The sequence below is a fragment of the Mesoplodon mirus genome (assembly GCF_964341445.2).
Source record: "Mesoplodon mirus genome assembly, chromosome: 17".
NCBI lineage: Eukaryota > Metazoa > Chordata > Mammalia > Artiodactyla > Ziphiidae > Mesoplodon > Mesoplodon mirus.
This window is the reverse complement of record NC_138993.1, coordinates 13,247,494-13,273,237: the sequence shown is the minus strand read 5'-3', so window position 1 is coordinate 13,273,237 and position 25,744 is coordinate 13,247,494. Positions and strand designations below refer to the sequence as shown.

Here is a 25,744-nt window from a genome sequence, read left to right as displayed (position 1 = left end):
TGGATAATAAACAAACAATGAGATATGTGATATAATATCAGAAATGGTAAATAATATGAAAATTAGAAGCTCCAAACTTTGAATAATTCATACAAGTAAAAGTCATTGGCTGCCTCCTACATGCAAAACTTGTGACATAATTTTCCATGAAAATTGGCTAGAAGAAACCGTATCCAAATTTCAGCTGAATGGTTAAATAAGGTATAAATTTAATTATGAGAACTATAGCTCCAGCCAAAAGAAGTAGCTGCTAAAGGCAACCTTTTCTGAAGATATCCTGCTGCAGTGAGTTCATTTATATGGGAATTTTTAGGATGAAAAGAGATGTTCTAGAATTTAAAAAATACCCTTGAATGATCATCTTGCTTAAATAACAGAGCATGAGAAAAAGAATGTTTCTATATCAAATAGATCTGTCAAAACAGATTATTCATCAAGCCTGGTGAATTCTGAGTGCCTCGTATCTAAGACTGAGTTCTAAGTGCTTTGTTAGAATCATGATTATAACGGGTATTCTCCATGTTATTTGGCTGTAGAAGAAAAATGGATTTGAATACATGTCCAAGTTCTACCACTGAGAGACTACTAAATTATGGGTGGACACAATCTCTCAGGATTTTCTGTGTTTTCATCAATATGATGAAAGACTCAGAGTGATAACTTCTTCAGTCCCACTGTGTCCTGTTATCCTGTCCTGGGGACCTATCATTATCGGTGCAGAGAAAATTGATCTTTTCGTTGGTGGGGAGAGGGGGTGGGTGGAGGGAAGAGGGCTAAAGACAACAGGGTAGGAATCCTTTAACCTTTTACCAGAAGTGTGACAGATGCAAAAAAAGCATGGTCTCATTTGATGACTATATCAATGAACCTTCTATATTGCCTCACTCAGTCCTGCTGTTTGGTAAAGTGAGTGAGTGTACATTTCATGGTCCCTGCATTGTAAGGCTCTAGGTTTATAATAACAAGACTTCACGATTTATGGAGAAGTGTGTGGCTTGTGTTTCCCTCATCATGTTAATTTTCCCAGTGATTGAATGAAGTTCTGGGCATGGGTTTTTCTCAAGTCTTCTTGAACTGACTTAGGTTTTCAACTCATGTGACCTCTGTGAGCTGCTTGTTCTGTACAGAAATATTTTTTCATTTTACTGAACTTCCTTTCCTTCCATTTTCAGATTTTTCCCAGACCTATGATACTGTAGTTTAAGGGAAATGATTACTTTGATACCTCTCATTTTGTTTATCCTGGCAAAAAGACTTTTGCTTTACTTGTTTTATATATTTATATCATAAATTTTCAACTTTTTTGAATAGAAAAATTTTCTAACTCTAAAGCTTATCCTCTCAAATCAATCCCTTTATCTGAAGAAGTATGGTTTTTGCTTGGGAATTTCCATGTTATATACTTTGCTGTGTTTCAGCAATAAGAACATATACAACATTACAGATCCAGATACCTTGTGATTTAGTACAGTGGAGAATAATGTTTCTGTGTTATTTCCACTGTCTTTCCCGTTGAAGTTCAACATCTTTTTGACTATATAAATTGAAGTCTATTGAGTTTGATATCTTTGGAAGAGAATCTACAGTGGTCCCTATATCCTTTCGCTGTGGTGTCATTGATAAATTGTAGCTCATCTCCTGCAAAGCTTTTCGAATTATTTTTCCTTCAGATTGAAGGTTATCAACCCTTCTTTTCTCCCATCAAATAACCTCTAGAGATCTTCTTACCTATGTTTGCTGTCAGGATGAACTTTAGCATATAAGCAAAGAAATTTAAAAGCCTGATACAGGGATAAAAATTATGATTCTGGTCATCTTGAGAGATAGTTTTAAGCAACAGAGAAAACTAATCACAGATAATTCCGTTAGAACCATGTCAGTAGAAAGGTAAATTCTAGACAGATAGACACCAGTATATTTCTCAGATTGTTAAATTACCCATTTGAACTAGAGTAAAAAGTAAAACAACAGTTTCATCCTGCATGCATATGGCCTGATAACAGAGCTACGCTTTTCAGTTGTTTAGAGAGAAAGTATCACCGGGAAGACTGTGATGGATTAAAAGAAGCCTGGGGTCAGATTAGAGACATGGCTACTTCTCTTTTCTGTTGTGTCATGACCCCAAGGCTCTTAATTTATTAAGGGTTTGACTTTAACAATATAATACTAAGGATATGAAATGAATATAATATTCATATGAGAAACTCATTTTTATATAGAATTTAAATGCAAACTAAATACAGCATGTTATATGTAGAATGCGTATTATGAGAATTCATCTAAATTATAGCAGAAGTTTTAACTCCAGTAGATGTCATTTGTTTCTGGAGATAATGTGGAGTAAAATGTGAAAAAAAAAACCTTTTTTGAATGCTAATTTTTAAAGCCTTAAAAATCCAAAACTAGATTGGATTTTTCCACAGAATCCATTATAACTCAACTGTAACAATTAAATTTGTGCCATAGCTTATTCTCCTGCAAAAAAAAAAGTGTGCATATATATGAAACATCCAGATGTAGACTTATGTTAACACTTAGCAAAAAGAATATGAAATTGATAACATTTTCCACAAAAGAAGTAGAATGTTAATGAAAGCTATCATATTAATAAAGCAGGAAATACCTTGTTCCCAGTGAGAATACTGCCAAATGGCTGCTGAAGTGACTGGATATTATGTGTGTGCTTAAGAATATACCATAATTATACAGCATATAAATCTGTGCATGCTGAGCATGATGAGAATGGTGAACTGAGGAAAAGATATATCAGAGGAAGAGATATGAGCTCTGTTAAAAATAGCTTCTAGGGCTTCCCTGGTGGCGCAGTGGTTGGGAATTCGCCTGCCAATGCAGGGGACGTGGGTTCGTGCCCCGGTCTGGGAAGATCCCACATGCCGCAGAGCGGCTGGGCCCGTGAGCCATGGCTGCTGAGCCTGCGCGTCTGGAGTCTGTGCTCCGCAACGGGAGAGGCCACAACAGTGAGAGGTCCGCGTACCGCAAAAAAAGAAAGAAAAAAAAGCTTCTAGTGAATTTCTAGGCATAAATTAAGAATTGCTCATAAGATCCAGATTCTATGTCTTGCCTATAATACATACTTATTTAACAATTTTTCTGCAACAAAATTGGCCTCTCATTTTCATAATTTATTTTATATTTTTATCTTTTAAAGGGTTGATATTAGCAAATCTGAAAATTTCAACAAGGCCTGCCAAATGGAAAATGGAAAATGAAAAATGGTGATCACGCTCACATCTAGATAAAGACTCAGGGACAAACAATCCTATATATATTCTTTCTTTCCTATGACCATTTCTTCATCTTTTGTCTAAAAGGCATTAAGATCACATGGCTTCAGGTACTCGTACTTTCAGCCTCACCCTTCAATTATCCGTCTTCCCCCAAATTAAGAATTATAAGAAACAAGTCTATAGATTTCCCCACTCTCTCCCTTGGCAAGGTGTTCTAACCACCTCAGCAAACTAGCTGCAGACACATATAGACAACTCAAACACAGCTGCAGAACATCCGTTTATTAATTTAAAGGGATATCTTAATTTTCCAGAAAACCAGATAATCATTGCAGCATGACACAGAATTCTCATTTTCCTGTTTATTTGTGAGGAAGAAATTTTAAAGTCATCTTTACCAAGATTTATCAAGACTAACACAGTAAAATCTCAAACAACAAAATATTCATATAGTTGTAAATTGTTCAGTGTGCACATACTATTGCTGACCTAATGACTTCTTTTTCTATTTTTTAATACTTTTTATTGGAGTACAGTTGATTTACAATGTTGTGTTAGTTTCAGGTGTACAGCAAAGTGAATCAGTTATATGTATACATATACCGACTCTTTTTTAGATTCTTTTCCCATATAAGCCATTACAGAGTATTGACTTCTTTAGTGGAGAGAAAATTAAGTCTTTTAGGGCATACATGCAATACAAATTTGGTGCACCAACAAGTGAAATCTACAGGCCTTGGGAGAATGTGTGACGACCGTGGCTCTGATGGTTCAAGGGAAGAGGAGAAAAGATAGGAAAAGAAGAGTACATAGGAAATGAGGGAGGGTCAGAGTAAAAGATTGGAGGTAAGCTGGAAGTGGTTTCTGTTAGTTCAGAATAACAATAACGGTAATAGTAGTGATGGTGGTAATAACAATAGAAACTAAGAAATTTGGCACTGTGCTAAGTGATTCAAATGTGTGTTTTTATTTGAACTTCATAGTCAACCTCCACTTTACTCATAATAAATGATGTTAGTATCTCATTTAATAGAGAGGAAATAGGCTTAGAAAAGTGAGATCACTTTCCTAGGTTCAAGGAGCTAACAAATGGTAGATACTAGATTCAAACTCCAGTTAGTCTAACTCCAGAGCTAGAGCCTTTATCCTCCATAAATACTGCCCTTGGAGTGTGAGAAATGGAATTTAAAGGGGCAAAAACAGCCCAAGAACTCAAGTTTCCATCCACAGACTTCTTTCCTATTTTCTCTGCCTCTGTTTACCAACTTAAGTCTTTACACAGGTCAAATATGAGTGGACCACATTTCTAATTTATTAAAGATGCAATGCTCTTTGAGATACACACTTGATGTAATTTCCTATTGAAGGTGATGCTTGTTAATATAGCAAACTTATTGTTGCCATCAGCATCACATCAGCAGGACCCTCCATCTTCATCTCCACCACCCGTCTCTGTTCTAAAACACATGCTTTATAAGTGGTTCCCTAATACTGACAGAAGCAATTTCTATTCTAAGAAAGAAAGAATAAAGTCCTTTGCCATGACCTTGAGACGCTTCCTTTTTAGTTTCCATGTTCACTTGCTAAGACCTAAAGCTAAATTTCCTTGCTTCCAGGGATATCATTAATTTTTTAATCTTTCATTGGTGTGTATATGTATGTGTGTGTGTAGCAGGTCTTCAGGAAATGTAAAGAGATAATTATATTTCTTTTGCACATAATTGTTTTAAAAATAGAAGTTTATAGTAGGTGGAAAGTGGTAATCTTCATAGTGAAAAATTAATAATCACTCATTCAAAAATATTTATTAAGCAACTACTGCCACTCATTGAAAAGGTGACTTGAGAAAAGACTTGAGGAATATTTATTCATTGTTTTTCCACCTACATAAATATATAATGCCTTAGTTCTCATGGAAAATTTTAAATTAAACAGAAATCCTATAAAAAGTCTAATACTGCATTGACAGAAACATTTTACTTGATTTTTAAGTTACTACATTTATGTCATAAGCAATCAGATGAGCTAGAATTCTAAAGTTCTACATTTTTTACATCTTAATCGAAAACTAGCATCGTATCGTTCCTTGGCACAGTTTCAAAACATGTACTTCCTTAATTGTATACTCCTAATTTTTTTTCCTCTAAATGTTAAACTCATGCTATCAAAACTGTAGTAATTTAAGGGTTTTTAGATGTCTTCAAACTAAGCATATTTAACTATTCACTGTCCCTTTAAGTCAGTGTTTCTTGAAGCGTGGTGTGCTGACTATAATCACAATCACTGTGAATTTTTTATGAAAAATTTAGATTTTGAATTCTCCCCTTGGTTGACTGATTCAGAAATTTCAGAGGTCTTTAAACACTAAATATTAAGAAACAATTCTAGAAACCAAATTTTATGCAGGTTTCATATTTAGTTCCGATTTCAGCTTTATTGAGGAATTGAGACTCATTAGAATCTAAACATGAAATGGTTTAACCTTTTCCAATCACTCTTCCCAACCACCCTGCACCAAATATCCTTTCCCTTCACTATCTGTCTAGTAGATATCATCAATTTCCTGAAATTTTGAGTTATTAACAAGTAGTCCCAGTTTAGTTTAAAACACGAAGCTTACCATCAGTGTAAAGCTCTCCTCTTCCCCGCAAAGGCCTGACACGTGTATCAGAGGACCCGGAAATATTCATTTCTTGCTCATCCTTCAACCCCAACCCTGAAATGGAAGGAGGGACATAGCCTTTTTCTGTTCTCCCCATTGCTTGGTTTCTGCAGGCAAGAAGGATGTCAGGAAAAGTTAAAAGTCTTCTTTACCTCCTTGGTACCCTGGTCACAGCTCTTCCCTTGTTGGTTGTCTGCATCTCTGGCTTATACTGAGTGGCCTATGTGACAGGTCTTGACCCTCTGACTCTCCTGATGGGTCCATGAGTGTTCTTTAGAGGGTCCTGTGTACCTGCACACTACAGAGTTCTCTGAATCCGAGTTTCAGCTCTGCCTGACATCTTCCAGTCTGGGAACTCTCATAACCAGCAGTTGGCCCCTTTATGGGTCCTGTGACCCTAGCAAGGGCAGGAGAACAAAATGGCTAAAGCCTGGCTTCTTCCTGTGATAAGCACTCGCTCCCCCAAGAGATCACAAAACCTTACTACCTCAGATGGCAAGGGGTCAGGCTGCTGCCAGCTGCCCAGCTGCCAAGACCCACTGTTTATCTGTTTTCCCTGAAGTGCAAGCCAAGTGAGAGATGAGCAGGCCAAGTGCTTGGGAAGATGCCCCAGCAGGCGTTAAGAGCCAGCTTCTCCTTGCAGAAACCCCCCATCTTTATGAAGCATTTTCGTGGAGTCTCCTACACTTGACCTAGGGAGGTGGCGGTGCTCGTGAGGTCACTAGCACCCGAACTGCAGTGCCCTGAGCTCACAGCTCTCTGGCCCCCTCTTCCCAGTGTTCTCTCTGTATAACCCATGGGTTAGAGTGTGGCAGGAGGTTGGTAGCAGATATGGTCCTCATCCCTCTTAGGAATCCCCAGCGGGAAGGGCTACAGTTTTCTGTACGCTCCCTTCAGAAACTGGATGCTTGAGACTCTTTATCTTTGTTTGGGTTTTAAGAATAACACTGAGACCATAGCAGCTGTCCCTTAACTTAGTGACTCTTATGGGTCTGGCATAATGTGAGTCTCTACTGAGTAAAATAACCACATTTAGATTTCTTTTTGAACAAAAGCAGAATTTTGACAAGAAACTACCTTTTTGTTTCCTGACTTGGGGAGGGAAAAAAACCCTCCAGTGAAGGAGAATTCTTTTTTGTTGCCTTTATCTTCATTGATTTGGTGCCACAGCATGGATTTCAGTGTTCTGTCAAGGGACTTCCAAGGCCAGATCCCTCGACTAGCTCTGGGGCTGCTGTAAAAAGCCCTCAGAGGTGTCATAGGTGAAAAGCTGACTTGCTCTTTGCTTGGGGTTATTTACTCTTCGTGTAAATACTGACAGCAAGAAAGGAGAGACAAGAGGTCTGTGTGCAGAACTACACATTTCTCACATGAAATCGAGGCTGCTAAATGCAGCCTCGGAGGTCTGCCTGTTCCATCCCCTCCCCACAGCCAGCTTCACATGATGGGATATAACAGAATACTCAGATAGCCCTGGTGAAAACTGTTATGGGAAAGGTAGAAAAAAAATAGCCAAAACTTCCAGGCATCCACAAATATTTTTAAAAGGAAGTTCTTTGACTCATTTGCACTGCAATCTTTCCGTGGTTGGTCCCTGCAGTCTTACATCAATGCTTGTAATTACACTTCCACCACCATGCTGAGAAATCATGTCATCTGTTTATAAACAGCAGAGAATAACTTTGAAATGTTCCTATTGTGGGAACAGCACAAACATTTTCTGACAGAAACTCCCTCAAGCTTTGTTTGCTTTAGTCGTTTTTTAGTTACCATGAATAGTTTACTATCTGGATGCATTTTTCAGCCAGTTAATAGCACCTTCTAGTTTTTCTAAAGGCTTGTTTCTTCTAAAATTTCGGTGAATATTGCCAGAATAGAGGAAACTTGGTATTTCACTAACGTGCTCATAACAAATAGAAATCAATGTCATCAGACAAGTATGTGGTGACACAGGAAGTGATCCAAACAGCTATAGGAAGTGATCCTACAATCTGGTGCTTTGAAAACTAAAGATCCCAAACCCCATTAGCCAACCAACACTGACTGACAGTCTCATTTACAGTTCAGGTTAAAAAAACAGTGGGCTAAGTCCTCAATTTCATCAGGATCTCTGTTTTTTCCATACAGTTGTGCCTTTCCAAAGTCAGAAGTAATATAATTTTTGTATAATTCAGAAAGTTAGATTTTATGTCTGTTCTTTGAACTCCAAAGGAACTGTAATATATCCAAATTGTGAGTTTTTGTTTTGACTCTTCTTCAGAAACCTTAGAGGTCATCTATTGAAGTGTCATGTCCTTGAACCTGTCTAATAGGAACAGAGTCTGCTCAGATATTAAGGGGCTCCAGGTTAAAATGGTGCTTTCTACTGAGCTCCTAACTGCTTCTTCATACCTCCTTCCCCTCTAAGTCAGTTAGTTTTGGTGTCCTTACTCTTTTACATAATTACCCACAAAATATTTGAAGTTCCATATTCTGGTGACTGTTAATAATCCCATTTGGCTTTCCAGTTGGGTAGAAGCAAAAAAAGAGATACAATTTATCTATAAAGGGAAATAAAATATAAACCCTCTTGTTGGTTAGTAGGTATTTTTAAATATATTTCATTTTAAAATACATACAAAATTTGAAAACACCAGAATCACAAATTCATAAAGTTGGAATGATCTTTAGAGGTCCAGTGGAACAAGTCTCCACTCATTGCTAGAATTTCTCTGGAGTATGACTGATCAAAGACATTCCAGGCTCTGCATTGGAATCTTAACCCCAAACGGTGATCCATTCCAGTTTTGGGACAACTCTGCCAGAGAATCCCCCTTACATTGGGCAAGAAGGTTCCGTTCTATAACTTTCATATCATAGATCCAATTTTTGCTTTCTGGGGCAGACCAAAGCTGCCCACACTAGCTCACACTTAGCCTTTAGAAGTTTGTTTAAGAAGGTTTTCTGAAATTGTCCTTCTCTCTTGTATGATGCCAGTGTTTCTTACCCTGCACTCTGCCACAGGGGAGCTAATGCTCACCTCGTCACTCTCTTTACAGGAACCTGTTTTTCTTTGAAGTATAGGCTCCTTGGTTTCTCACCTCTCTGAAGGATTCATGAAAAGTCATAATTCTACAGTTATATGACTTTTTCTTGCTTTTGGTGCAGGACAGATATGAAACTCTGTGCTACCCACATTCGATGTTTCAAACTATCATTACCTTAAAAGTCTTGTTGTTTTCTTGCTTTAATATAGCTTTAAAATTATATTTATCTTTTTAATATTTCCTGATTCTAGATATTTTGATATCTTTCTTTCTCATCATTAGGCTGTAAAAATAGATTTATAAAAATTTAATAAGATTATGGAAATAGAATAATGATATACAGTGATATTTTTAAGTGCTTTCTAATATTTGAAAATAAAATATTTCCTATTAAAAACATGACCATAATAAAGGAAAGTGATTTTTATTTTCTCTGGATATAGCTTTAAAGCTACTGCTAGATATAAGGTCTTTTATTGAAGTATGAATGTTATCATCATCTTCTGTCCAGAACTGAAATCAGATCTCTGAAGGTGTTAATTGCTTACAAAAACACCACAAAGTACCCTGCTTAAAAGCATTAAGCCAGTTATGTTCACTAGATTTTTTCATAAATCTTTGAGTCATTTTGATTTGGGAGGAAAAATATCCTCAAGTATCTGTTTACAAATAAATGTTATGATATTTTCCAGAGAAAGATACATAGGTATAGAGGAATTATTGCTCCTATAGAGGAATTATACTTTGATTCAAAATTGCACAACCTTATCAATTTATCAAATGGATATAAGACAGTGAAGCTGCCCCAAGAGAATTCTCTACAAATTAGCTAAATGTCCTGAAAGTTTTAAAATCTGACTGGGACTCAATTATTACTACCTATAAAAATAGGTGTTGCATTTAGAGTAACTATGTAGTCTCTTGAAGCTCCAAGATTCTCTAATTCCTAATTATAGATCTCTGTTTAGTGATTTGATTGAAAAATCACACTTATGTGAATCTTTCTATAATTGCAGGTTTTATATGGGGAGAAATTAAACAAATGTGGGATGGTGGACTTCAAGATTACATCCACGATTGGTGGAATCTAATGGATTTTGTGATGAACTCCTTATATCTAGCAACAATCTCCTTGAAAATCGTTGCATTTGTAAAGGTAACTATTGTTTATGTTATTGGTAAAGCATAAGTTCTGATAAGTATCGATATACCTTTCACTGCTATTATTTTTATTAATAATGTTACCTAGAGCATTATCTGTATGTGAAATTCATCATCTCATGACTTTATTGAGAGATTGGAATAAAAGACATAGATAATACACAGTTTATAGTCATAAGACAAATTTTAATAGATTTCTAAATAGAAGTTGTCACCCAATTTTCTTGCATCTAAGTTGAATGATGCCTCAAAATGATTCACAATAGCTGCTCTCGTTTCTAATCCTTTCCATTTCTAATGAAATTCTACCTCAAACACTGTTCAAATTTCGGCAACCCAAATCTATTTCTATCAGTTACAACTAACCGATAAAATTACGTAGATCAAAATATTACTCTTTCAAAGCATTGAAATTATTATTTCAGTTTAAACTAATACAGTTTGATATAATTAGAGCAGAATATAATTTTTTTCTTCTCACCCCATTCAATATGACAGTGCTGAAATCTCACACACCCATACTCCCCCGCATTTCTTACAACATCAATCTTATCCCAAACCACATAATTTACATAAAATGTTTTTGTTCTGCAATGACAATTGGGATTATTTTGTACTTTGGGGGATGTTTTTCAAACCAAAGTATTATATTATTGCCTCCTCCTTCCTGCCTTTCTTTTTCCTTCTTTCCTTCTCTCTTCCTTTTAAAAAAAATTTCAGTCAAAATGATGAGTGTATTAGTAAAAAGTAAACAGTGTTTAATTGAACTGTACATGAATAATTCATGCCATCTAATGAGCTGAGCTAGGAAATGCTAACATGTAAGTGAACTCTTATTCATGTAGTCTTGTCCTAAGTCGACTCCTGAAATTTTCAGCTATAACAGGGTCAAAATTGCCCAAAGCTGTTTCCTGAATTGTTCAACTAAAATGTTTCCAGCGCTCATATAAACATTAAGAAAAAGCATTTTCTACCACTTTCATGGAAAGCAAGCTGTGTTTTAAGAATGGAAACATGATTTGATAATTTTTCCTATCTGCATTAAGGTGAATGTCCTTGAGACCCTTCTGAAGATGACAGAAGGTTTTGTGTTAACCAAGGAGGCTTTGCATCTGTGTAGGAGATGGACATCTGTTTTGAAATGCAGATCCTTCTAATTCTTCTTTCTTCTGTAATGATCTTTAAGTATATCTATAAAGTTGGTTTGGACATCTCTCTACTAAAAAGTAATACATCTGTTTTTTGTGGTCCTGTGCACTTATAAAATTCTGATATTACATGACTATAGCAGTTCTTCTCAAACTTTCAGGTGCTAAGAATCACTTGGAAAGCTTGCTAAAACAGATTCCTTTCCTCCATTCCCAGGAATCAGGAGTATTAAGGAGGGGCCTAAATTTGCATTTATTGCAAATTCATCAGGTGATATTCATGTAATTGGTCTAAGGAAGACACTTTGAATAGCTCTGGACTGTAAAATTCTATTCAGCAGCTCAGAGAAGCATGAGATTATGCCAAAAGGATCCTCTCTCATACAATATTTATACTAAGAAACATAATATTTTTACAGGTCTTATTTACATGGTGTTTACTTATAAAACATATATTTTATATATATGTGTGTGTATATATATATATATATATATATATATATATATATATATATATATAAAACCTCTAGTATATACTGGGTACAGTTACATGAATTAATGGATACTTGTGGATTTTTGGCCTAATGGTTTTAGATACTGGATTTGAATTTTCTTATAATGTTGTAAAATTTTCACCTGTATTGTTCTTTATACTACACGAAGGGAAAATTTATGTTAAAAATCCAACTCACCTACCCCAAGTGATGAAGAAGAAAAGAAAGAGGGGGGAAAAAGGGAGATAGAAAAGTAGACAGAAATTACCTCTGATGACAATATGTAAATACCATGGACTCTTTGGGAAATACATAGTTTGTTTATGTGCTTTGGCCATAGGAGTTCAGTTAGGATTGTAAATATAGATGATGAAATGTTCTTTCTGAATGATTAGTTTGTGTGACCAAAACTTGAGTTGTGTGGGTAGTGTTTGAATGGCTATACTTTATTTTTTTTAATAAAGTTATTTATTTATGTATTTATTTATTATTTTTGGCTGTGTTGGGTCTTCCTTGCGGTGTATGGGCTTTCTCTAGTTGTGGTGGCCTCTCTTGTTGTGGAGCACAGGTTCCAGGCACATGGGTTTCAGTAGTTGTGGCTCCCAGGCTCTAGAGCACAGGCTCAGTAGTTGTGGTGCACGGGCTTAGTTGCTCTGGGACATGTGGGATCTTCCCGAACCAGGGCTCAAACCCGTGTCCCCTGCATTGGCAGGCGGATTCTTAACCACTGTGTCACCAGGGAAGTCCTGAATGGCTACACTTTAGACTTGGGTTTCCTGGGCTCAGTTTTCTTCTACCACTTACTAGTTATGTGAACTTGGGTCTGTTTCTTCAACTCTGTGCCTCACCTATAAAATAAGGAGAATAACAATTTCTGCCTTATGTGGTTAGTATGAGAAGTAAATGAGTGCATACATTTAAAGTGCTGGTTACAGAGTAAGTGTGCATGATTAGTTTTTCTCCTTTCTCTTCTACTGCTGTTTCCTCCTTCTTCATATATTATTGGTCCACTGGATTTGCCTTTTGTAATGTCTTTATTGTGTCTTTTCGTTTGCTTTTTTTTTTTTTAGTTGAAAAAGAGTCTGAGCTCTGGATTAGGACTGCCTTTACCACTTGCAATCTGTCTGATTTGGGGCAAGTTATTTAATGTGGGCCTCAACTGTATCATCTGTTAAATGATGATAATAGTCAAAAGAGCACTTACCTTGGGAGTCTGTGTGATATGCTGATTTGCCGATTCACCCCTATTCCTCTTCTTTTGCTCTATCATTCAATTTTTATGCTAATTTTTAATAACTTACAACTTGCTATGTCATGCTGATTTGCCGATTCACGCTTCTTCATCTTCTTTTGTTCTATCATTCAATTTTTATGCTAATTTTTAATAACTTACAACTTGCTATTTCAGGAAAAAGTGCTTTATTTGTGTACAAAAATAGACTGCTATAAACAAGGCAAACAGTCATTATATGAATCAAGCAATAAGAATTTATGGGGTCACACTAAGAAATCAGCTTTCCATCTGTTTGCTGAGAATGCAGAGATGCCTGAGATATAGCCCCTGCCTCCAAGCAGTTCAGTAAGGAAAGAGAAATGCACATGAAGACCTTACAGTGTGATAAAGTCTACAACAGGGGCCATGCTGGCATCAAGGAAGGAACTAAATTTTGCTGGCAGTGTCCTGGAACTATTTAGAGGACAGAGTGAGTAGGCATCTATCGTGTCCATGAGCATGTATGAGCATTCTAGGAAGAAGAGACAAAATGTGCAACAGTCTGAGAGGGTAAAGGAGGTCAGATCTCAGAGGGATGATCCAGGGAAATGGGGGCAGGAAGAGCATGGGAAGGACTTTCCAAATCATGCTATAGAATTTGGACCCTATAAATAAAGAGGAACCATTAATGAGGTTTAAAAAACAGAGGATGAGTCAAATGATGATGAACGTCTGAAGTAGAGCAGTGGACATAGGAGAAGCTTTAGATTTTAATTAGGAGGTAAGATCCACAAGGTAGTTGATTGGTTATTATGAAAGATGAGGTAGATGGAATCATCTTGATGCTTCTCCCCGGCAAATAGCTCACTTCTCATGGATCAGGCAAGATGACCAAGGAGTTATAACTGGGATCTCGACTGAAATTGCCCAGGTTCTATCTTCTGCCTGCAGGTGCATAAATGGTAGCAAAAATCTAACCCTCGGTGATTTTGGCCAAGCCATGGATCCAGACCAAAAGAACTGTCAGCCCACAAAGAGAGAAACCCTTCCATAATTGGTCTTCAGGGGGAAAACCTCTTAGAATAGGTCTGGAAGAAGGGCAATTCTTCCTTATTTGGTTCATCCTTTTGCAATTCATCCACCTGGAGGAGATTTTTTTTTTTTAACATACAAAAGGGTTGTTCTAGCCATAAACCATGGTCTGGGCTATGATCCATACTTGATATGACTACTGCCTATACCACTTCCTACCAGTGTGATGTGGGGTAAGTTACTTAATCGATGCCTCAACTTTCTTACCTGTAAAATGACAGGAATAATCAAGTCCCAGAGAATGTTTGTGAAGATTACATTAATAAACACATGGAATAGAGCTTAATATAAGCACTCAGTTTTTAATTTTTATTAAAATGCAACAGCATTATATTGTACAAAGACAGCACAGATATTCATGAGATTTCAGTACTGTCCTCCTTGTGTGCAAGACTTTGTGGTGCTGCCTTAGATGCCTCAGTTCATTAGCATTTCACAGCTCAGAGATTGTAGCTTTTTTTTTTTTTTTAATTTGCTCTGAATTTTTTGAAGGAGAATGTTTGTCAATCATTTCCTCTTCTCACCATGTATAAAATGTTAGTTAATTCAGAGCTTTTTGATGCCTGGGCACCCTTAGAAAATGTTACTTTATCTTCATTAGGACTGGTTTTCTCCTAAATTTACCAAGTCCCTGTCCCTATGTACAACTTGTCTCATATTTATCTTCAGCCATTTGGCAGAAATGATTAAATTCCTATGCCTCTACCACTGTGTAATATAAATAATATTTTCAAAAATCACAGTGATTAGGAATAAGATCATTTATTTTAACAGTCTTGTTAAAGTTTTTCATAGCACCATTCATCTAAATAGTGCTAAGTATTTATCTCACTGATCCTTCTTCTTATCAGTTAGAAAGAAGGCAAATGTTTCCATTTCACAGATGCTATAACTGTAGTGAACTCTCCAAATTATGAACTTTTTTTTTTAACTTTTCTAAACATTCTTTAGTTTTATGACAGAGAGCTGTAGATATTTAAATCCAAGTTATTTAATCTAGTATCATCCACCACAGGAGAAAATCATATGCCTTCCTATTGTCTTTCACTACTTAATTATCTAACCAACTTATAGAAAGGGAAAGGTTTTCACCTTATAAATCAGACATTAAAACCAGCATACATTTTCTATTTAATTTTGCATGACAAATGTTTTCATTTTGCATTAAATTAATTATTACCCATTTTGATTGATTACTTGACTTTTATAAGTGTGCATTGGACTATAGAGAATATAAAGATGAACTTTTCCTATATTCAAGGAGCTTATGACCCAGTATTATGCTGCAATCCATCTTCTTCTCCTAACACTTCTGCTGAGGGGTTCATGACCTGGCTTCATCTTTCGTTTAGAGTTCTCACTATTCCCAAGCCCTCTGTATTCCGACTATATTAAGATACTCACATTTCCGCAAATCAACCATCTTTTCTAACAACCATGCTTTTGAATGTGGCTATGATTCTTCACCCTAGAATGCTTTTTGAGCTTCTATCATATATAAGACACTATACTAGATGTCCAGTACAAAAAATGCATTAGACAAAGCTCCCTGCATGGAAATCTGACAAGTGATTCAATGGTAAATATTCTATTTCATAGGTCTGCACAGGACCAAGTCTCTTAAAAAGAATCTAAATAGAAATGAAGGCTTAAGACAAAGCCAAACTATGGTAGGTTTATACTAGAAAGCAGATTTTTGAGAGAAAGAAGAGGGCAGGAACTGCTGGTCCTCGAAGGGCTATAGGTGTGTACATAGCTCTTGATCTCTGTCTAACATGGAACTACCAGCTTTGGTCAGCAGGATCCTACTGTCTACACATCTGTGGTCTGAGAGTACTTCTCAAGGGAAAGAGTGGCATTACTTATTCCATGTCTGTCTTCTTCACTATATTGTAAGCCTGCATGGCATGAATTATGTCTTGTTTGATAACCACTGTGAACCCTGAAGTTAGCTCCTGACACAGAGTAGGCATTCAACACATATTTGATAACTGAATAATAGCCAAAGAATCAAAATAATTAGAATTTAAATCCATTCTAAACAAAGGGTCCAGTATTCATAGAAAGGCATTTTGATGAGAATGTGAGGGTAATTTGGGGAATTGCCAGCACTAAAGGTTTGAGCCAGAGTAGTAAGTACCTAATTGGGTATAAGTGGCAGGTCAATCTCAAAAGAAAGTCAAGACCTAGATTCCCGAGGCTTCATGTGACAGGTTGGGAAATCGGAATTTCATCCCGAGGTCATTGCAGTCATTGAAGAACATTAAGCAAGAGGTGAGATGATCTGATTGACCCTTTTAAAAGATGATTCTAGAGGAAAGTAGGGACAAGGTTCAAGGCAGGGAGAAGAGTTGGGAGGCTATTTTAATAATTTCTGTGGGAAACAGAGGAACTTTTTTAACAATGAGAATACCAATGTAGAGGAGTGAGCAACATATCTAAGATTTCAGTTTTAGAGGCTGCAAGTTTGGAAGGGAAGACTATCAGATCAACATCAAATGCTGCCTTGGGTGATTTGCTGCCATTCACTGAGATGAGAAAGCATAAATGGAGAAGGAGCTTGAGGATGAAAACATGATGTGCTTCAATTCTGGCCTGTGAGTTGGAGACACCTCTGAGATTTCTAAGAGGAGAAGTCAAGAGGCAGGAGAATATAAACTATGATTGTAAAGGTGCGATTTCTGGGCTGGAGATGTGGAATCGGAAGTCACCAGCATACAAATGACAGTTGAAATCACAGGCAACATCCAGGGAGAATAGACAGAATGAGAAGAGAAGGGGTTTGAAACGTTTAAGGGGAAAGTGAGGAAGAAGAGCCTGCAAAGGATACTGACAAGAATCATCACTATGGCTTGAGGCAAACATGCAAAGATGAAACATGAATATAGATTTTGCGAATAGTTTTTAGAAAATAGAGCCAAAGAAAACTTTAAAATTAGAGTTAATCTTTTCATTTCTAACGATAGCTGTGGGAAATACATTTAATCACTGAATAATTTTTTCTTCATTTTTCTCTACAAATTCACAGAACAGTATGGTTTGTAAGAATTTTTAGAATTCCTTTTGTAAAAGAATGCCTATATTTAAAAACCTAAGCTAAATATACATAGATGTGAATGGTAGAAGAAAAATTAAAAAGTAAAGTTAAAAGAGTGTAATCAAGAGATAATTTCTAAAGGTTCATATCTCCATTTATTAACAGGAAACAAGGTTTCTGGGTCAGAGAATAGACAAATTATTTACTTACATGAGAAGCTTGGCATTGGTTCCCTGTGCTCCAAGCCTCCACAGGGCGACCGATGAGAGCCAGATGTGCCCTTCACATCCATGAGTTTGTACCACAGGAGAGGAACTGGGAAATGATGCATCTCAGAGCTTCTATAGTGCAGCTGTGCCCGCTGCCCATCTTCCCCCTGGAGAAGAAAAGAGAAAGACCTTAACTTTCTAAAGAAAACAAATTCTGTCTGAGGAGGCAAAGGTCCCTTAGAATTATTATCCTTAGACTGTAAGCAGATGGCTCCAGGGGAGATATTTCTAAATCTCTCAGGAGGTCTCTAATTTCCAAGACTCATTTGCCATTCAAACATCCTTTAACCCCAATACATTTCTCAGCAAGCCCCGGCAATGCATAGATGTGAACATATTCACGTAGCATTGTTTCCCAACAATTACCAGAAGTGCTGGACTCTGAAACGGTTTTGGGTAATTATACTGGGGCAGAAACTAGCATCTCTGAGTTGTAAAATGGGAAATGTTCCTCTTATGATTTTGCAAGTCCCAGCTGAGAGCAGTTGCTAAGAAGGGTTTTAAAGTTTAGTAAGTCAAAAGTAGAGCTGGGGTCAGTGACCACGTGACGATGGATTCTACATCCAACTGCCGCAAACTGGCTGTGAGAATTAGAACAAGGAACAGCATCTCCACCAGATTCAGTAACATCGAGGGACCCTTAGAGCTTGAACAACATGTAATCTCTATTCATTGCCGGCCCCAGCAGCCCCAGACAGACTGTATCACTTTCTCTTCTCTATTCCCACAGCAGTTTGTGTTAATCTCTTAGAGCATTTTTATTATAATTAGCTGTCCCTGTCATCCTCACTGGACTATTCATGAATAGTTGATGGGATAAAATGTCTCTTGAGCACCTGTTACATGCAGGACATTGTGTTAAACGTGGTGAGAAATTCCGAGAAAACGATTACATCCTTAAGTGTTTACTGTTTAGTGTTTTGTACATTTTGAGATATGGTCCTAAGCCATATTAAGTAAGAAAGAGAGAGAGAGACAGAGAGAGAGAGGAGAAATATGTAATTAGCCATCAACAGAAGGGTAAATACTCTCTACTAAAATATGTGTGTCTTTCAAGAGAAGTGAAAAAAGGAAGGTGAATGTTATCGTAGTCTTTGAAGGAAAAGGTGGCATAATATACCAGGGGAGGGGAGTGGAGAGATTTAGGTGATGTTTGATACCACAACCTGTCACTCCGATACTCATTTTAATGAATAAAAACCTTAAATTAAAAATTTTTTCTGTATCTTCAATCATTAGCTATTTTATGCTGAAGCTATGCATGGGAATGTTCAAGAACGGTTATGAGGATTCAAAAATAGAAAATAATTCCCTTCTAGTTCAAACTTGATTGTTTTAAATTGTCACTCAAGCAGGAGTCTGAGTGTTGAACAAAATCCAGAGCTTGTGATGTATTTTCTCCCCAAGGAGATTTTTAAAATACCATCTATTAGCTTCAAGAGAATTAACATTTGTAAAGGTCTTTGGTATAAAATGCAATATAAAAAGAATGGAAATATTCTGAGAGACTCATACAGAAGTAAATTTCTTTTCCCTACATGATCATTAGGAAAAAGGTGCAGTTGTCTAGACGTATTTTTAGTGATGTATATGAAGAAGAGAATTTAACTTGTTCAGTTCTTATATGGGTGTAATAATAGATGTTCACGATGTAATATTTCAAAGAGTGTATTTGACCTTTTTTCTTGTAGGGGTACAGATTTACCTCAAGACTACAAGGGATAAATTTCACTGTGATCTTTATATAGCCCAGTATCAAGATAGTTCAAAGCTGACATTTTAATTAAATCATACTTTTAAAATAATTGCTGGTCAAAGTTTAATGTAGCAAATATTTTTCTCAAATCACATATTTTATCTAATTAGGGAATGTTTAGACAAATATCACACTTTCTACACATGAAATATTAAAAATTAGCAATTCATTGACTGCTAGGATGATTTCCAGTTTAGGTTTTATGTACATTTAGGATATAACAGATACAAAATATTAATCGTCATACCCACGTTAGTCATTACTATATCCAAGACAACAGACCACTACTTCCATTCATTTATATGTAATTTGTATCCAGCATGCATTCCTCTAGAATAGGCAAGTGTGTCGAACATAGTAAGCAAAGCCATTGATTTTGTTCAAAATGTAGCAGTTTTCCTTTAAAATGTAGTTTTCTTTGTTATAATTATGATATCGCCATTTTTTCCCAAGATAAAACAGACTATCTTTTCCTATGTAACGTTTTCCTTTTCTTTTTTAAAAGTCCCACTGGAAAGATCAAGGACAGATGTAATTCACAGATTAGCAAATACTACAAATGACAAGGACAGACCAGGGAGGTCACTTTGATTGAAGCTCAACAATTATAAATTCCTTTAGGAAATTTTAATTTTTCTGTAGATTAGAATTGCTGCCACCATCATGGAAAACATCAGCTTCCTGCCAGTAGGCTGCCGTGGTGCTGAAGCTGTCCGAAAAATCATCCTGTCCTGAGACTGACATATTTATATGTATGTGTTTGTTTCATATTTTATTTTCCCTTTGTCTCTCTCTTTTCTCCAGTACAGTGCTCTTAATCCACGAGAATCTTGGGACATGTGGCATCCCACGCTGGTGGCTGAAGCTTTATTTGCTATTGCAAATATATTTAGTTCCCTGCGACTGATCTCACTGTTTACTGCAAATTCTCACCTGGGGCCTCTGCAAATATCTCTGGGAAGAATGCTCCTGGACATTTTGAAGTTTCTATTCATCTACTGCCTTGTGTTGCTAGCATTTGCCAATGGCCTAAATCAATTGTACTTCTATTACGAAGAAACAAAAGGGTTAAGCTGCAAAGGCATACGATGTGAAAAGCAGAATAATGCATTTTCAACGTAAGTCTCACAGACTTTTTTTTCTATTGGGAACGTTGGGCAGGATACAGAGTGTGTTACATTTTGAATTTGAACTGTGACAAGCGGTTGCAAAGAAAAATTGTGCTTAGTGTGGAAAACAGAAATATCCAGTACATTTATTTTAAGTTTTAGTAAAATGGTCTTTTCTTTTTAAATGACCTCCTATAAAAGACCGTTATGTATACTGTTTTAAAATGTGGAATAGAAAGAAACTTGTGCCTAGTGATAGCTTACAAGCATAGTAAGAGATAGAATATACGGAAAACCAATCGTGGAAGAAAATCCAAATGCTTTTCAATCTTTGCTTAGGTGTTTTCCAGATACTAAAGTTCCTTCACATGTCTCTTTTATTCTCGGGTTCCCTACCCAAAAATCTAAGCATGGAGAAATAGTCCAAAATAGAGACCTCAGGCTAACCTAAGCCATGATTATGACGCACATATAACCCTCTGTGCCCTTACAGCTGAGGAGCATCAGGTCTTGTTCAGTGTCAAGCTCTGGTAATTCTCACAGTCAGGCATGCTGACAGCCCAGGTTCATGGCCACGGTGTTTCATGCTCACACAGTTCTGATAGAAAACCCCTCTACTTGCCTGTGTCCACTTCCTTCCCACTATGATAAACAGTGAATTGGCAGATGAATTAAGAAGTGAGGTTATCTTCCTCTCCACAGTAACCACATGTGAACACATAGTGATTTTGTAGATGACTTTGAAAGTCAGCTGGCCATTCATCGGCCCTTCTAGAACTTTATGAAATCTGAGAGAGTACAGTAGTTCCTCGGGAGGAAATCAATAACGTCCTGTAAACTAAATCACTTTTGGTTAAAATAATCTTGTTGGCTCAATTCTGTATCTGTTTTACCTTTGATCCCAGTATTTAAAACCCCATTTAACTTCATTAACATCTGATTATTTGCACGTAAGTTTTCATCGCAGCCTTAGCTGCCTCAGGTCCATTCAGAAATCGATTTGATACAAACCGTGAATCATAAAGAAAACAAAAAGTCATCCCAGCTTCTCCTTGTCACTTTATCCCTTGCTCCAGCCTCTTTATTCTCCTGGACTTAAGCAGTTCTCCAGCCCGACCAGTTTACCCAGCCTTGTCATCTCCCTCGTGCTCTTTTCTCACCTAGTTCAGTGAAATCCCTTGCAGCAATAGCCTGGTGAGGAATAGCCTTGGACTGTGTCTCAGTTTTGATACCAGAACTTGTCTTTCCCCACTTGCTCGTGATCCTTGACTTGGCAATTTGCTCCCGGCAACGGGAACTAGGGATTCACGGTAGTAGATCCACCAACCTCCCCCTTCTTAGACTCAAATTCTGCCTCTAACAAAGTTGCTGGATAGTGCCTGCTGACAGGCCTCCTGGATTTCTGATGGACAGCCATTTTGCATGCTCCATCTTTCACAACTCCCTCGTTACTTTGTACTACGTGCCCTGGTGCAACTACTTGCCAAGACCGCCCTGTTGACATTTGTGGTCACATCCTTCTGATCATGCTTTGTCTTCCAGAGAACTTCCACACAGCCCCTAGAACTGAGTTCTCTCCTCAGGTTTTCTTTAATTCAGGGAACAGCTCAGGTTCCAAGACCCAACCCCTTCTCAGACATATGATTCATCTGTAGTTAACAAGGTTCTATCTAACCCCATCCTAATTTATGATCCGTGAGATTCTCAGGAATCCCCTTGCCCTGTTACTGGTTTTGTGGTAAATGCTGACATATTGTGAGCTAATTTTAACATCTGTCTCAAAAGAATATGGCTAGAGAATCTGATGCAAAATATTTAATATAAATTTTATTCTAAAAGCAAACACGTTGAATTCCTTGGATTATGTATTCTTTCAGTGTATCCTTACTGATGGTTTTCTCTATTACCATGAAAAGCAACAGATAACTGCATATCACTCCAATATTATAGGTCCAAATCATTCAGTGCAAATAAACCAGGTGTTCTACTTGAATTCTTTTCCAGATAATGGAATGTAAACCTGCAAGCAACAAATTATTTTTGTTCAAAGTTACTCACAAAGAGTAACTGCTAGTACGACTTGTTGCTTGCAGTTATAACTATATCTTCTTCTTTTTATAACTCTGTAACTACCACAAATTTCAACGTTTTCTTTTTATTACCCCATCTCATGTCTTCCCTATGAAAATTAAAAAATAATTAATGTAAAGTACCTAAGACAGTGCTTGTCATATAATGTGATAAAAAATGTTATCCACTCCACTTCTTTTTATTAGTAGTAGTATCTAGTGTTTCCTTATCTGTATTTACATGGTTCCTCCCTATAACTCCTTCCAGTCTGGGCACAAATGTATGCTGAAACTCTGAACTCTGTTTCTCATTGGCTGCTACTCCTGGCTCTCTCCTTCCTCTCATCCAAGCAACCCTGAAAAGAAGCCTAAACAAGATACCTTGTTCTTGGTCTAGAAAATAGCTGGAGGCTCCATATCACTACTATCAATGGACATTTATCTCTTTGTATCCTATTTAAACTGTATCATTTGACCCTGTTTAACACCTTCATGTTTTAAATCTTGCCCTCCTTTACTTTTAATATGACTATGTTTTAATACTTTATCTCTTACTTTTCTAATCTTTCTCATGGTTCTCTAATAATTATATTTCAGTGATTGCTTTTAAATAGTGATCTGCCTTAGTAACTATCCTCCGACCCTGTTCCAATATCTCGGTGAAAACTCATCTGATGGATTTGGCCCTATCCAAGATGTCTAAGAGATGACTCCTATATTCAATTTATATCACTAGCATCGGCCTCTCTCCCCAAGATCTGTAAGTCCAACTGTCTTTCGAATGCCTCTCCATGCAAGTCTCCTAAACATTTAAACCCAATCAGAGAAAACTCATCAGAGTCTCTCTCACAACTTTTTAAATTCCTCCTCCTCAAATCCCTTTCTTAGTCAATGCTACCACAACCATTCAGATACTTAAATCAAAAACTTTTATAGTTTTATACTATAAAACACTTTTAGTGTTTTATACTAGATCCCTCTTTTCCCCCACCCCCTCCACATGCAGTCAGTCAATAAATGTCTACTACTGCTCTTTATTGTCTCGGGGCCATCTTCCCTTGTTCGCTGACCCTGCCTAAATCTAAGGCCCTCTGCCCCTGGTCCCTGCCTTCCTTGATATGTCTTCCATCCTGTTGCCTGAATGATCTTTCTAAGCCAAAATCTTGACACTCCTCTATTTAAAATACCTAAATGGTTTCTCGTTCCTTATTGGATACAGTCAAATTTCTTAGCTTGACATACCAGGTCCTTCAATGATCTGCCCCTTGCTTGCTTTTTTAGCTTCATCTTTCTCCAATCCCCAATCACACTTTATTCTTCAACATTTTCTAATGGGTTATCAATCCCTAAATATGTCCTATTCTTCTCTCATCCCAGAATGCTCTTGTTCTGCCCTCTCACTTGGCAAAGTTCTATTTTGTGTTCCAAAACTTATCTCAGATGTACCTTTTCCAAGATGCCTTCCAGATCCCTTCCTGACTGTGAGCTCCCAGTGGGAATAGACTGTGATCTGTCTTCTATGTCTCTCTGTGCATTTTCCCACCAGCAAGTGGACACTTCTTCCTGCCCCTTTAATGCTTCCAGGTTGTTTTCTCTTTGACATGGGAAGAACTACATGTTACTAAAAGAAACCAAATATTGAATCACTGAAATTATTCTGCATAGAATTTTAAACCAATAGTCTCTGGGTAAGGGGCTCTCTTATGAATACAGAGGCATGGACCTTGTGATAGATATTTTCTCATTAAGAAAATGCCTTTTATGTTGATTGGAGCTGTACTTCTGATAATTGAAACTGGCCAGCTGAAGTCGTACTTTGTTTTAATATTCTTAATTCCTTATAAACTCAGAATAAAACAGTCAGATCTCTTGTATTAACTTATGTTTCCTCATCGATTTCATCTCAAAGGATAGAGGAAAACACAACTGTGAAATACATGACCATTTTACCTGTTCTCTTTCTCTAGTTGTAAGTATTTAACTGGGGAATAAGCTCATTTTTAAAAGGAGAAATTGAAAAATAGCCTCAAGAAACAAGAGACATCTTTAGGATGGCAATACTGTAGAAGTTGCCAGGTCTTAGTCTTTAACCAAGATTCTAAAAGTGTGATTTAATTAAGGGTGCCATTGTCCTGGAAAGCTTTCTGTCCTTATCTTTCCACAGAATTAGGAAAATAGTTGCCACATAACGTTAATCTAAAATGTGATGCAGCTAATGCTAACGGCCCTTCAATCTATGGGCAATGTTGTTATCAATAATTATGAAAACAGTTTTAGAAACAATGGCTTTGAAATATTAACTTAGATTGATTTTTTAATCCATGTAATAAAAGAATAATTAGCTAAGAAACACCAGTGTCTTGATAACAGGGTCTTGATTCATCTAAAAGTAAATATATTTTGGTTAAGTGGAACTATTCTGCAAATCTTACTTCTGACTCATTCAACTGAAAAAATGAAAAGAAAATAAAAATAAGAATGAAATTCAGAGTTAATCATAGAACGTCATCTTGTTTTGAATTTTCTTATTTTCAAATTTTAATTAAATATGCAAATTAATGTTTTGCCAAAGGGTCTGCTAATATCCTAATGATGAATAGCTCTTATTTAGGTAGAAGAAAAACAGAATTATTCAACCATAACAATCCATTTACTCTACATCACTTTTTTATTTGAACATTTAGAAAAGTAACTGTTATGGGATTTATGTGGCAACATTTTATATAACTTATTATATCACTCATATAACTTCTACTCTCTCTCTGAACTGCTATTGAGGTCAGGGAAAAACCAGTTGAATTATATTTGTATATTCACAGTGAGAATATACACTATTTAGAAAGAAAGAACAAAATCATTTCACATTGAATCCAATGACACTGTCATTAATCTTAGAAATTCTCCCTAAAGCTACTGAAAATAAAGAACTCGTGGCCTTGGGTCAAATTTACTTTTCTTCTGAGAAAGTTTTCAAAGAATACCATCTAGTGACCTTTGTCTGAGGCCAACGAATTATATTAAACTTTCCCTGATATTGTTAGAATCTGACATCTGGTTGTCCTTTAAGAATATATGGTGAACTCTTCACAAAGTACATCCCTGCTGGCAAGTCAAGGTCTGATTGAGGTTGATAACATTGAAACCTTTACGATAATTTGCCCCATTGAGAGATGAACAGCCCTAGCAAAATAATTCAGTAAAGAAACCACTACATTTCATATCCTGTAATTAAAATTTTATTATACAATTAAAAATATGAAATGGCTTACTTAAAAAAAACCCAATTAATTTAAGAAAAGAAATCCTGAACACCAACTAAGGCATCCTTAGTTAGATTCTGCTTGTCATACTGATCAGAAATTCATGGATTGTTTCAAGTAACAGGAGTTTGGTACAAGAATCCAGCCCTTTGATTCTCTGAGCAAGGGTTGATCTTAGCAAGGACAGAGCCTAGAGCAAG

At 36.6% G+C, this 25,744-nt stretch overlaps 1 protein-coding gene across 1 annotated transcript in view; it reads left to right on the top strand.

The window, feature by feature from the left end:
• The window catches only part of TRPC4 (transient receptor potential cation channel subfamily C member 4), a gene marked incomplete at its 3' end in the record, with an annotated part of 151,892 nt that overhangs the window by 107,914 nt on the left and 18,234 nt on the right, over positions 1 to 25,744 (top strand). The window contains exons 5-6 of the mRNA XM_082602333.1: positions 9,953 to 10,092; positions 19,911 to 20,224. Coding sequence (XP_082458459.1) covers positions 9,953 to 10,092; positions 19,911 to 20,224 — 454 coding nt within the window. The remainder of the gene's footprint in view (positions 1 to 9,952; positions 10,093 to 19,910; positions 20,225 to 25,744) is intronic.